Here is a 12,216-nt window from a genome sequence, read left to right as displayed (position 1 = left end):
CCCGCCCGCCCCGCCCCTCCCCGCCCCTGGGCTCTCCAATCCGCCCCAGAGAGCGGAGGATGGGTCATAGGGACCGGGTGAAAATACGCGGCGGCGGGCGGCGCGCGTGACGGGGTCGTCCGGGCGCTCTGAGGGCTGTGGTAGGGCAGGAAATGTCAGGCCGTCTCCGCCCTGTGCCCTGTGCCCGGTGTCCCGGGCCGGATGCCCGACTGGCCAGCTGTTGGGTGGGCGCCCGGAGCCGCTCAGAACTGGAACGGCGATGGCACCTGCCGCGTCAAGGCTGCGGGCGGAATGCGAGCTCCCTTCGCTTCCGCGGCGAGCGCTCGCCCAGTACTTGCTGCTCCTGAAGCTCTATCCCGTGTTCACCAAAGCGGTCAGCAGGTGGGTCCCTACGGGCGCCCACAGGGGAGGGGCGCCCGCGGGTCAAGCTGCATAATTTACAGCCTGTGGGCCGTGACCCCTTGTTGGGGGGTCGAACGCGACACTTTCACAAGGGGTCGTATATCAGTTATTTTACATTACTGTTCATAACAGCAGCAAAACTACAGTTATGGAGTAGCAATGAAAGAAACTTTATGGTTGGGCGGCGGGGGCCACCACAGGAGGAACTGTATTAAAGGGTCGCAGCGTGAGGAAGGCTGACACCCACTGCTGTGGAGGAATGTGGGCGCCAAAGGCAAAGTCCTGCATCGAGGTGCGTCCAGAGTTCTGCTTAGCCAGTGAATGCTGTTTGTGTATTGGGTCTCAGGCAGTAGTAGTCCCTTGCAGTCTGAATGTTGTGAAGACCAGGGAGCCAGGGACACCGTTCAAACCCTGAGTGGTAAGCACTGTTGCTGGTAAGCTCTGACCTTTGGTCTACATCGATTTCTTAATGAAATATTCCTGTTTCTGTTCATTTTTATTAGCGAATTTGGTAGGTTTGTCCTCTTATTAATTTAGCCTTTCATAAGTATGTATAGAATAATTCCTGTGTGCTGGACATTCGTAGGCCTTTTCTCTCATGGAGCTGAGAAGAACTAGACAAAAAAAAGGGGGGGAGAGGGTTGCAAATAAATATGTAACCTAGAGCAGTCAGGGAAGTTTCTCCTGTGTTGACATTGATCACAAGCACACAGAAGAGAAGCAGTAGTTCAGAGGGCACAGTGAGTGCAGAAATTCTGAGGGAGGAGGGCAGGGCATGTTGGAGGAGTAAAGAGGACTGTGTAGGTGGGGAAGAGGTAACCAAGCCTCAGGTCAAGAGGGTCCCTATGATCCACACTAAAAAATTTGGGATTTTGCAGTTTTTTTTAGAAGACAGCTTACAGACCTGTGATGGTTAATGCCAGTTGTCAGCTTGATAAAATTTAGAATCATCTGGGAGAAGGGCCTTTGGGCATGCCTGTAAGGGATTATCTTGCCACTATGGGTGGCACCATTCCTGCCTGGGATCCTTGACTGAAGCTAGCTGAGCAGCATACATTTTCTCTTTGTCTCTGTCTCTTTCTCCCTTTCTGTGTCTCTGTCTCTGTCTCTGTCTCTCTCTCTCTCTCTCTCTCTCTCTCTTTTTTTTTTTTTGAGGTGGTTTCTCTGTGTAACTCTGGTTGTCCTGGAATTCCTCTGTAGACCAGGCTGGCCTAGAACTCACAGAGATTCGCCTGCCTCTGCCTTGTGGATGCTGGGATTAAAGAACTAAAGGTGTACATCACCATACCCGGCTCATTCTCTCTGTACTTGATTGTGGGCATGCTGTGACGAAGTGCTCTTGCTGCCTTGACTTCACTGCCACAATGGGCTGTACCCTTAACTGTGAACTGAAATAACCATTGCTCTCTTAGGTGGCTTTGACAGGCATCTTATCACAGCCACATGAAAAGAAACTAAGAGAAGACTCAACTTTAAGAAGCAACTGACCCTGTCTTTTTACCAGGAGTTTTACTTCAGGAGTATAAATTTACACAAATACGACAGAAGGGTTACAGCTCTTTTAGAATCTGTCTGACTTTTTTTTTTGAAACCTTCCCTTTCTCACCAAAAGAAAGAAAAATCCCAGATGACTTCTGTCCCATTTCAAACATTTTAAAAACTACAATATAATATCACACATAGATGTCAGCCCATATAGATGTGTATAGTCCACAGACCATAGTCAACTACAGAAGCATTCTCATGAAGATCCTTCTTATTGCTTTTATGTCCGTGCCTTCAGTGTAGCTGCAGTGGGGATGTTGGAGGTATGCTGTCCAGCAGGTGGAACTGTCACTATGCTTATTTGTATTTTGGTTTTAGGTCGTACTGTCTCTATCTTCAGGAACTTTACCTGCAAGCTGCTTTAATGAAGACTCACTCTTTCCTTGATCCATAGCAAGATCTTATAACAGCTCTGCTGTTGCCATGCAGGAAAGGCATGCCTTGTGTCTGTTACTCATTTCTGATTGCCTCTTCCTCCACAGTGGCATTTTGTCAGCCGTTGGCAACCTTCTGGCCCAAATGATTGAGAAGAAACAGAAAAACGACTCTCAAAGTCTAGATGTCAGTGGGCTTCTCAGGTATTTAATTTATGGGTAAGTGCTACCGAGAGCTGGCTCACCTCTACAGACTGAGCACAGCAGAGCTGGCTGCCAACATCAAGGCTTTGGCATACTTCGGTTTGAAAACCTAATTCTCGGGCTGGAGAGATGGCTCAGCTGTTGAGAGTACTGTCTGCTCTTGTAGAAAACCCAGGTTTGATTCCCAGCTCCCACATAGCAGTTCACAGCCATCTTTAATGCAAGTTCCAGGAGATCTGATGACCTCTTCTGACCTCATAAAGTACCAGACACATATATGGTGCACAGACATACCTGCAAGCAAAACATTCATGCACAAAAAGTAGAAAATAAAGAACCAGGCTGGAGAGATGGCTCAGCTGTTAAGAGGATACTCTTCTAGACGTCCTGAGGTCAATTCCCAGCAATCACATGGTGACTCACAACCATCTGTAATGAGGTCTAGTGCCCTCTCTGGCTTGCAGGTTTACATGCAGACATAATGCTGTGTATGTAATAAATAAATAAATCTTTTAAAAAAGTAAAAAATAAACCAAAAGAAAAACTAATTCTTTAAGAAGCATCAGAGAGCCAGGTGTAGTGGCCCACTCTTTTAATTCCAGCATTTGGGAGGCAGAGGTAGGTGAATTTCTGTGAGTTTGAGGCTAGCTTGGTCTACATGGTGAGTTCTAGGACAGCCAGAGCTACAAAGAGAGACAAAACCAAACCAAACAAAAAAGAAGCATCAGAGGCTCAACATGATGACACAGGCTTGTAGCTTAGTCCTTTGGAGGCAGAGGCAGTGTGGGATTGCCACAAGTCTCAGACCTACTTTTGCTATGTAAGATCTGTCTTTAAAACAAAATCATCTCTGAGCTCTTTGGCCAATACTAATAAGATGGCTAAATGATTTTTGAAGTCTTTGCATTGGAGTGATTAAAAACAAAACCAAACCTTTTTTTTTGTGTGTGGCATTAGGATTAAACCCACGGCTTCATGTATGTCTCCACTTAGATAATACTTGTCATCATTTAGCTGGACGTGGTATTACATGCCTTTGATCTCAGAACTTGAGAGGTCAACCTTGTCTACATAGTGAGTTTTGGGTCAGCCGGAGCTACACAGTGAGTCCCTGTCTCAAGCAATAACTAACTAAATGAATACATAAAGTTAAATAATCAGAAAGGTTTTTTTTTTTTTTTTGTGTGTGTGTGTGTGTGTGTGTGTGTGTGTGTGTGTGTGTGTGTAAGAGAGACTGCAACTGTCTCTTATATCCCTTGAACTTCTGAGTTCAAGGGACACTTGTCTTTGCCTCCTGAGTGCCGGGAACATAGGTGTGCAACACCACACCTGGTTTTTGTTTTGTTTTTTTTTTTTTTTTTGCAGTGCTGTAAATCAAACCTAGGGTTTCATGGCATGCTTAGGAAGTACTCTATCAACTGAGATTCAGTCCTAACCTCACAAAAGCTTCCAAGAATTATAATTTGAGTCATTTACTATAATGTTTATAAAGCCATATGTCCCACACTTTGTCAAGCAACAAGGTCAACTAAAGCACCTTAACCTCTCATATGATCTTAGCCTCCCAAAGACTCCAGTTGTTTGCCTTACTACAGCGCACAGTGGTACAAGCAAGTCCAGTTGAAAACCTTTACAGACTCATTGTTGGAATTGAAAGACCTGGTTCCTGCCCCTCCCTGCATTACTGTGCTTTGTGAAACTCACTTCTGGGCTTGGCGCACACCGGGCCAAGCTGGGTTATGTCTATTTACTTCTCAGAGCCTGTTAGGCATGAGGGCACAGATGTGGACAAATAGCATAATGGCCTGGAACACAGAGGCATCAGATGGACATATATCTTAGCTAGGACCATCATTATGGCTCTGCCAGCTGACCAAGAACAGGAACTAGCAAAGTAACCAGTCTTTTCAGGCCAAAAGACTGCCTGAAACTGATTGAAACAGGTCTATACAATTTTGTGTGGTCAGTAAGTACTTTGGGGAAAGGAAAGAGGGCTTAGGATCTGAGGTGAATCTTGATGTGAGGCTGGGCCAAAGAAGGAAATGTAGAAAGAACTGAAGTCCAGCTCAAACCCCTGTGGTGCTCCAGGTTCTTTGTCACAGGCCCACTGAGTCACTATTTCTACCTCTTCATGGAGTACTGGATCCCTCCTGGGGTTCCCTTGGCCACTGTCAAGAGGCTGCTGCTGGATCGCCTGCTCTTTGCACCAACCTTTTTGCTGCTGTTCTTTCTCATCATGAACTTGTTGGAGGTGAGTGTTTCTTCTGCACTTGCTGTTCTCCTGCTAACAGGTGTATTGGTAGCCTTGCTTCCTAGGGTGGGCCTCAAGGTCTGATCTTTCACTGCTTTCAACTTTCCATTTTCTTTCCTTTGTAATTATTTGAAAATTTCATACATGAATCTAATGTGTTTTGATCAAAACCACCCCTCTCCCCACACTACCTTTCCTTCCCAACTTCATGTGTCCTTTTTTTAAAACCTACTGTGTTTACTTAGTGCTTTCTGTATGTGCATGAGTATAGGCCTCCTGGGGGCTGTATTCCTGAAGAAAAACTGGCTTTCCCTTCGCAGCAACCATTAACTTCCAGTAGCTCCTCCATTGGGGTAGAACTTTATGAATATCTTCCCTGTCCATACTGGGATTTCCTGGCTTGAGCATGTTTGGGTCTTAGGCATGTTGTCAAAGTTGCTTTGAGTTGATGTGCACAATAGCACTGCCATGTCCAGGAAATACTGCTTCCCTGATTTCTCTCTGTGTGTGTATGGACATGTTTGTACCAAAGGTTGTATGTAGAGATCAGAGGAGTTGGTTCTTTCCTTCTACTATGTGGGTCTCAAGGACTGAACTCAGGTCATCAGACTTAACGGCGAGTACCATTACCTGCTGAGCCATCTCACTATTCTTCAACTTTCTATTTTTATGTTTTCTATTTTCCCTCGTGAACCTAGCAAACAGACCACAGGAGTGTTTTTGGTTTTTTGTTTTTTCGAGACAGGGTTTCTCTGTGGCTTTGGAGGCTATGCTGGAACTCACTCTGTAGGCCAGGCTGGCCTCGAACTCACAGAGATCCACCTGCCTTTGCCTCTGCCTCCTGAGTTCTGGGATTAAAGGCATGCCTACCAATGCCCTGCCAGGAGTGTTAATAGTACCTCTTTATCCCTAGTAGAAGTCATAAGCCTCATAATCCACATGGCAGTTGTAACATATGTCCTGGGGCTGCCTTGAGGTCTTGTCACTACATCTGTTGTCAAAGAGGGATGCATACTACTCTATCATAGAATTAGTTTCCAAATATTTTGATAACTTTTAGTAGAGTTGTTTTTGTTTTTACATGCATGTTTCTAATATGATTCTACATCAAGCTTGATGGCTTATGCCTATAATTGCCATACTCAGGAGGTTGAGAAAGGAATATTTGCCACAATTTCAAGGTCATCCTGAACTACAAGGTGAGGTTCTGTCTCCAAACCCAAATAAATAGAATTATAAAGTAAACTAACACATGACTTTACCAAAGAGATCTGTTCTACAAAAATCTTAAGGTTGCCTGATATGCTACAAAACCCTTTAAAAACAGTTTGTGACTATCAGGTAAAAAGTATTTTAATTTGTATACCTCATATGCTGTATATTCTATGAACTTTGCTTCTCTTATATTAGGGGTTTTCTTTTTTGTGGAAGGGTATTTTTTTCTTTTTTTATAAAGATTTTTTTAATTTTTATTTATTATGTATACAACATTCTGCATCCATGTATATCTGCACACCAGAAGAAGGCACCAGATCTCATAATGGATGGTTGTGAGCCACCATGTGGTTGCTGCGAATTGAACTCAGGACCTCTGGAAGAGCAGTCAGTGCTCTTAACCTCTGAGCCATCTCTCCAGCCCTGGAGGGGTTTTTTTTTTTTTTTAAAGATGTATTTATTTATTATATATAGTGTTCCACCTGCATGTTTGGCTGCAGGGCAGAAGAGGGTACCAGATCGCATTATAAATAGTTGTGAGCTAACATATGATTGCTTGGAATTGAACTCAGGACATCTGGAGGAATAGCCAGTGCTCTTAACCTCTGAGACATCTCTCCAGCTCCATAGAAGGGTACTTCTTGAGACAGGGTTTCATGTAGCCTAGGCTGACCTTGAACTTGCTGTGTAGCCAAGGATGACTTCAAACTCCCAATCCTCTTGCCTTTACCTCCAAAGTACTGAGATTTTTACAGATGTGTACCATCATGCCATTTTTTCCTCTATTGACTTGTGTATTTGGGTATATTAAGAATAGCAGTCCTTTTCCACAAATACAAGCAGCAAATCAGTTTCCCATTTTTTTCAGGTGTTTCAAACTTTCATGCAAGTTAAAATATCTATATAAAGGTAAAATGTAAACTTGTATAAATAAGTGTGTGTGTGTGTATGTGTGTGTGTGTGTGATGATTTCTACATATAAGTTTTAAAACTCTGGTACTCTTTCCCCTTTGGATTTTCTGATAGGAAGATAATATAAATATTCTTAATACTTTTTAGTGATTGTGTGATACATTTTTTTCTTTCAGTTTTTGTTGTTTGTATTTTTGTTTGTTTGTTTGAGACAGGGTTTCTCTGTATTGCTTTGGAGCCTATCCTGGAACTTGCTCTGTGGACCATGCTGGCCTTGTACTCATAGAGATCCACCTGCCTCTGCCTAGTCCATTGTCTAGACTCCATTCTTTTTCTGGATTTTCACTTTTGTTGCATGTTGTTTTGGTTTTTGTATTAGTTTAGTCTTTGACTATTGCTTACAAATTGTTTTAATTACCATAATTTTACAGTATATTAAAAAATAACTTTGGAATGCCAGGTGCTTTTCCTATTCTTTTCAATATGGTTACTCTTTGGTTGGTTGGTTCGTTGGTTTTTCAAGACAGGGTTTTTCCGTGTAGTTCCTGGCTGTCCTGTAACTTGCTCTATAGACCAGGCTGGCCTCAAACTTAGAACTCAGAGATTAGTCTGCCTCTATCTCTCAAGTGCTGGGATTAAAGGCATGTGCCATCACTGCCCGAGCAATGTGGTTACTCTGAATACATTCGTTCATCCAGATAACATTTAGTGGGGGTCATCTTTTAAGAGTTGACAAGTTTTGACTGGAAATTAATCATCTTTGGCAGTTAATGTGGGAAGTGTTGATAACTGAGCCCTCAGTCTGGCCACAGCACAAGTCATCATCAGATTGCTGTAAGGTGCTATTGAGGACAAACACCACCCAGTGTGAGAGGACAAACACCACCCAATTTGCCAATGAGGTGTTGTCACTGAAGATATTCCACCTGGATAGTTGACTCCTATTAGCTGCAGGGTAGGAAATGTAGGTGTATTTTAAAATATAAGCATGTTTTACAAATCACTGTCAAGGTTAAGGTGCCATATTACAGTTGCTATGGATGGAGGGGCTGCTTACAGCTTCCCTTACCTTCCTGGCAGGGGAAAGATGTCAGTGCCTTCGCTTCCAAGATGAGGAGTGGCTTCTGGCCTGCACTGCAAATGAACTGGAGGATGTGGACACCTTTGCAGTTCATTAACATCAACTATGTGCCCCTGCAGGTAAGGCTTGCCTTGTCTTCACTGAAGGACTTTGTCATTGTTTCTAACAAGTGGTAGTACTCTCAAGACATATTTTCATCTGTTTCTGGAGTTCTGGTTCACACTTGATCATTGTCCATCAGCTCTGGATTCATTGCTGTAAACTGCATAGGGACTCCTATGCAGCTGTTTCATCCTCATTGAGCAAATTCTAGTGTTTCTAGTAACTGAAACCATTTGGGTTGCTTGGGCTCAGGAGGAGCAACTGAACAGGCAGATTCAGGGCAGCACACAACTGTGCAGTGGAGCAGGTAAGTAGGAAGACCCTCACATAAACAGGTTCTTCAAAGGGCTGGCTGGTCAAAGAGAAGGCCCCTGGGGGTTAACTGCAAGAATTTTAGTGCTTGTAGGCACTTAGGGGTTGCTGTGGAACTGACCGCTGAAGGATGGGTGAACCTGACCACTAAATAGTAGAGTGCACAGGAGAAGAGTGGCCAGGAGTTTTGGGTTTTTTGTTTTGCTTCTTTGTTTTTGTTTTTCAAGATGGTTTCTCTGTGTAGCTTTCGCTGTCCTGGAACTTCGCTCTGTAGAACAGGCTGGCCTTGAACTCACAGAGATCTCCCTGCCTCTGTCTCTCAAGTGTTGCGTTTAAAGATGTGCACCACCACTGCCTAGCTGGTTCAATGTTCTACAGATGCTGTCTCTTGTGCACTGCTTCAAGTTGTTATGGACCAGCTGTCCTTGTGCCAGGCTCTTCCTCTATGTTTCCCTAAGACCTGCCTATAACTGAAAGGGCTCACAGTCCCAGTAAGTCTACACTATGAGTGGCAGAATCCTGTTGAACCCTAGGGGAGAAGGGCCGTCAGGGATGCAGACTTCCTTCCTCAAGGACATTCTTCCTCTTGCTCTGGGTCTGGTGGAAGAAACCATCAGGGTTCTTCCAAGACTTGGTACTAGATACCTCTGCCAAGTTCCAAACCTCTGGGAGCTAGCTCTGTGCACACTGAAGAAGGAAAAGGTGGGAGCTTTATGACACCCAACTTGCCAACCAGGGCCATCCTTCCAAACAGGTCTTGGGCAGCAGTCTTAGTCTATGCCAGAAACTTAACCCTCTTCTGTGTTCTGTTAAGCATCTTTCCTACAGGGAGCTCACAAACTAGGGCCCATTAAAGAAGGAGGAAGGAGAACAATAGGGTCAGCAAAGGACTCCCATTGGGTAGAAGAAGAGGGAGGTTGGCCAGTGTGCACAGACATACACTGTATATACTACAAACATACATACCATGTAGACTACACTCTACACACAGACCACCATATTATTATGCACACATAAACAGGAAGGAGGAGAGAGAATGAATGAATAAGGGAGCATACTATATATACAAGTCCATACACACCACATACATGTCATTCCATATATAAACCTCACTTAATGTCATACACAAGAATACAATACCCACCCATGCTCACTTCATAAATATTTACATATGTATTACTTAACATGCACATATACCTACCACCCACATTTGTATATGCATACATATATCACATAGATCACAAAGTAGGAGAAAGCCAGCAAACATTTAGGATATAACAAAGGCCTGGTCAACCCTAGCAGAAGAAGGAAATTAAAACCAAACCAAACCACCACCAACAACAACAAAATCCAACAGGTGTCTGGTTTGAAGTAACTTTATCAGTGACTTTCCTAAGAACGTGTTGGGATGAATTAGGGGGTGTAGCCAGATTGCTTTGCAGAGTGAGTAGGAAGCACACAAATCACAACTGAAGCCAGGCATGCTAGTGCCTGCAGTCCTTCACTCTGGAAGTAGAGGCAGGAGGACTAGGAATTCCAGGCCAGCTTGGGAAGGGAGAGAGGACAAATCACGAGTCTGGAAAACGTTCTGAGAAGTTTGAAGATGAGAAGAAATGGCCTGGAAACTAGGGTGATAGGTCTTGAAGTCAGAAATAGTGTCACGTTTACAAGACTATGTTCTGTACAGATATGGCTGCCTCTGGGATGGGTGGACATTTACATTAACAAAGGGAGTCTTCTGGAACCACTGTAGGAGGTGGAGAGAATGGGGTTCTCCTGGATGAGTGCACAGTGGTGCTTAGGTGGAAGCCCTTTGTCTGTGACTGCAAAGGGCTAACATGAATGGGCAAGACTTTGCCTCTCTGGGTCTGAGCAGAAGAGGGTGATGAGGTTTTTGGAAGGAAGTAAAGAAAACTTTCTGGTTAGAGAGAGAACAAACCCTCTTAGTTATGGGCCTGGGACAGCTTTGCTCATAGTAGTAGCACCTACACTAGGAGATAGGGACAACAGACCCCATTGTAGTACAAGAGGGCCACAGACCCTAAGGCATCCTGGTAAGATGGAGAGAGATTAGTGGGTTGAGGAATGAAGAGGCCAGAAAACTGTTTACAACAAGCAGGGCTTTGAGGTTAGGACTAAGGTTCTAATTTTAGATAGTTGCAAAGGAATGGTTAAAGGGAAGGGAAGTTATGCAGCAAGTGTTGTTAAGCACTACTTATGCCCCAGTGCCAAAGACTCATAATTAGCAAGACAGGAACAGATTGTTACTGTCACAACTGTCTGCCTGGAAGAGACAGCGCCTGGCTGAAGGTGCTTTCAGGTGGGTGGGGTAAGTTCAGATGATTAGGACTGGGGCAGTAGTGTGCTGAGCTGAGGCCAAGTCACAGCAAGAACACTGTTAGGATGATTTATTTGTACTCCTACCTCTGCTGGGTCCTACCAAACCCAAACTAAAGGCTCAGGACATTCAATAGTGGGAGGTAAGATAATCAATAAGCAAACAATTGGAGGGATGAATTTCATCTTGGGTCACTGATGTGTGAGGAATGTGGTCAGGATTCCTACTCACCGTAGCCTGATGACTGTTCTTTTGGCAGTTCCGGGTGCTCTTTGCCAACATGGCAGCTCTGTTCTGGTATGCCTACCTGGCCTCTCTGAGGAAGTGATGTCAGATACACTGTGGATGAGGTCTTGGGGAATCTACCCACCAGCAGGAGAGATCAGAATCCCATCATTCAGGACATCATCTGACTAAATTATGTGATTCAAGATGCCTTAAAATTATAGGAGGAAATGTGTTAGTGTCAGAATGTCGTGTTTAGAGAGGCAACGCCAGACTCAGAAAGTAGATAGATAATCGTAGTTGTCATTGTAAACAAGGTAAAGGTTAATAAACAGCGATGCAGCTGCTTCCATGGTGATTGTTATTTCTCTGAATACTGTTTTTTTTTCCTTTATGTTGTGCCAGAGTGCATACAACACTTAATGTTTAAATATACAGTTCTGTAGCATTAAGTACAATCTTGGTGCTATGCAAACATCACCAGCATCCATTTCTAGGTATTTTTGCATCTTAAAGTAGAACTGTTCCTATTAAACCCCATCTCCCTCTTCTTCCCATTCTTTCTAGACCAATGACCACCATCCCTGTAAAGTCTTGATTGTGACTCTACATACCTTATAAGATCTGTTCACACTATTCTTAGGCCTGGCCTGTTCACCTAGCATAATAACTGCATGTTGGTTAATCTTGATCATCAGCTTTATGGGATCTAGAATCACCATGGATTCTAGGTGTGTCTATGAGGATGTTTCCAAAAAAGGTTTTTCACCACTGGGGCTAGAAAGCCTGTGGTTAAGCACACTGGCTGCTCTTGCAGCGGACCCAGGTTTGATTCTCAGCATCCACACGGCAGCTCATAACCATCTGAAACTCCAGTTCCAGGGAATCTGATGCAAAACACCCACACACATAAACATAAATAGATAAATAATGAATGAATGAAAAAAAAAGGTTTAACAGAGGAGGGAAGCTTCACCCCAAATGTGAGCAGTACATTCCCATGAACTGGGGTCCTAGACTGATTGAAAAGGAGAAAATGAACTGAGCACCAGCGTTCATCTCCTGCTTAGTGTGCACAGCTGTCTTGTGCTCCTGCTGCCATGCCTACAAGCTGAAATAAATCCGTCCTAAGTTACTTGTTGAGTATTTGGTCACAGCAAGGAGGGAAGTAACTAATTGCATTTTGCCATGGTTTGAATGTCCTCTACAAAATTTAATCTTCATTTGTAGCATTGAGAGGTTCTTTATGGAAGTG

The 12,216-nt window shown here is 43.9% G+C and overlaps 1 protein-coding gene across 2 annotated transcripts; it reads left to right on the top strand.

Moving 5' to 3' along the window:
- Positions 1-33: 33 nt before the first annotated feature.
- Positions 34-11,325, top strand: Pxmp2 (peroxisomal membrane protein 2). Of its 2 annotated transcripts, none has more exons than XM_027415864.2 (5): positions 34-381; positions 2,430-2,525; positions 4,614-4,776; positions 7,984-8,103; positions 10,996-11,325. In XM_027415864.2, the coding sequence occupies exons 1-5, from the start codon at positions 260-262 to the stop codon at positions 11,062-11,064; spliced, it is 570 nt and encodes a 189-aa protein (XP_027271665.1). In that variant the 5' UTR covers positions 34-259; the 3' UTR covers positions 11,065-11,325. The 2 variants fall into 2 exon arrangements, with proteins under 2 accessions (XP_027271665.1, XP_027271664.1); XM_027415863.2 differs by having other exon boundaries at positions 2,430-2,540.
- The last annotated feature ends 891 nt before the right edge of the window (positions 11,326-12,216 follow it).

The sequence above is a fragment of the Cricetulus griseus genome, chromosome 4, assembly GCF_003668045.3.
Source record: "Cricetulus griseus strain 17A/GY chromosome 4, alternate assembly CriGri-PICRH-1.0, whole genome shotgun sequence".
Classification (NCBI taxonomy): Eukaryota; Metazoa; Chordata; class Mammalia; order Rodentia; family Cricetidae; genus Cricetulus; species Cricetulus griseus.
Note: the sequence above shows the minus strand (reverse complement) of the source record. Positions and strands in the feature narration are given on the sequence as shown.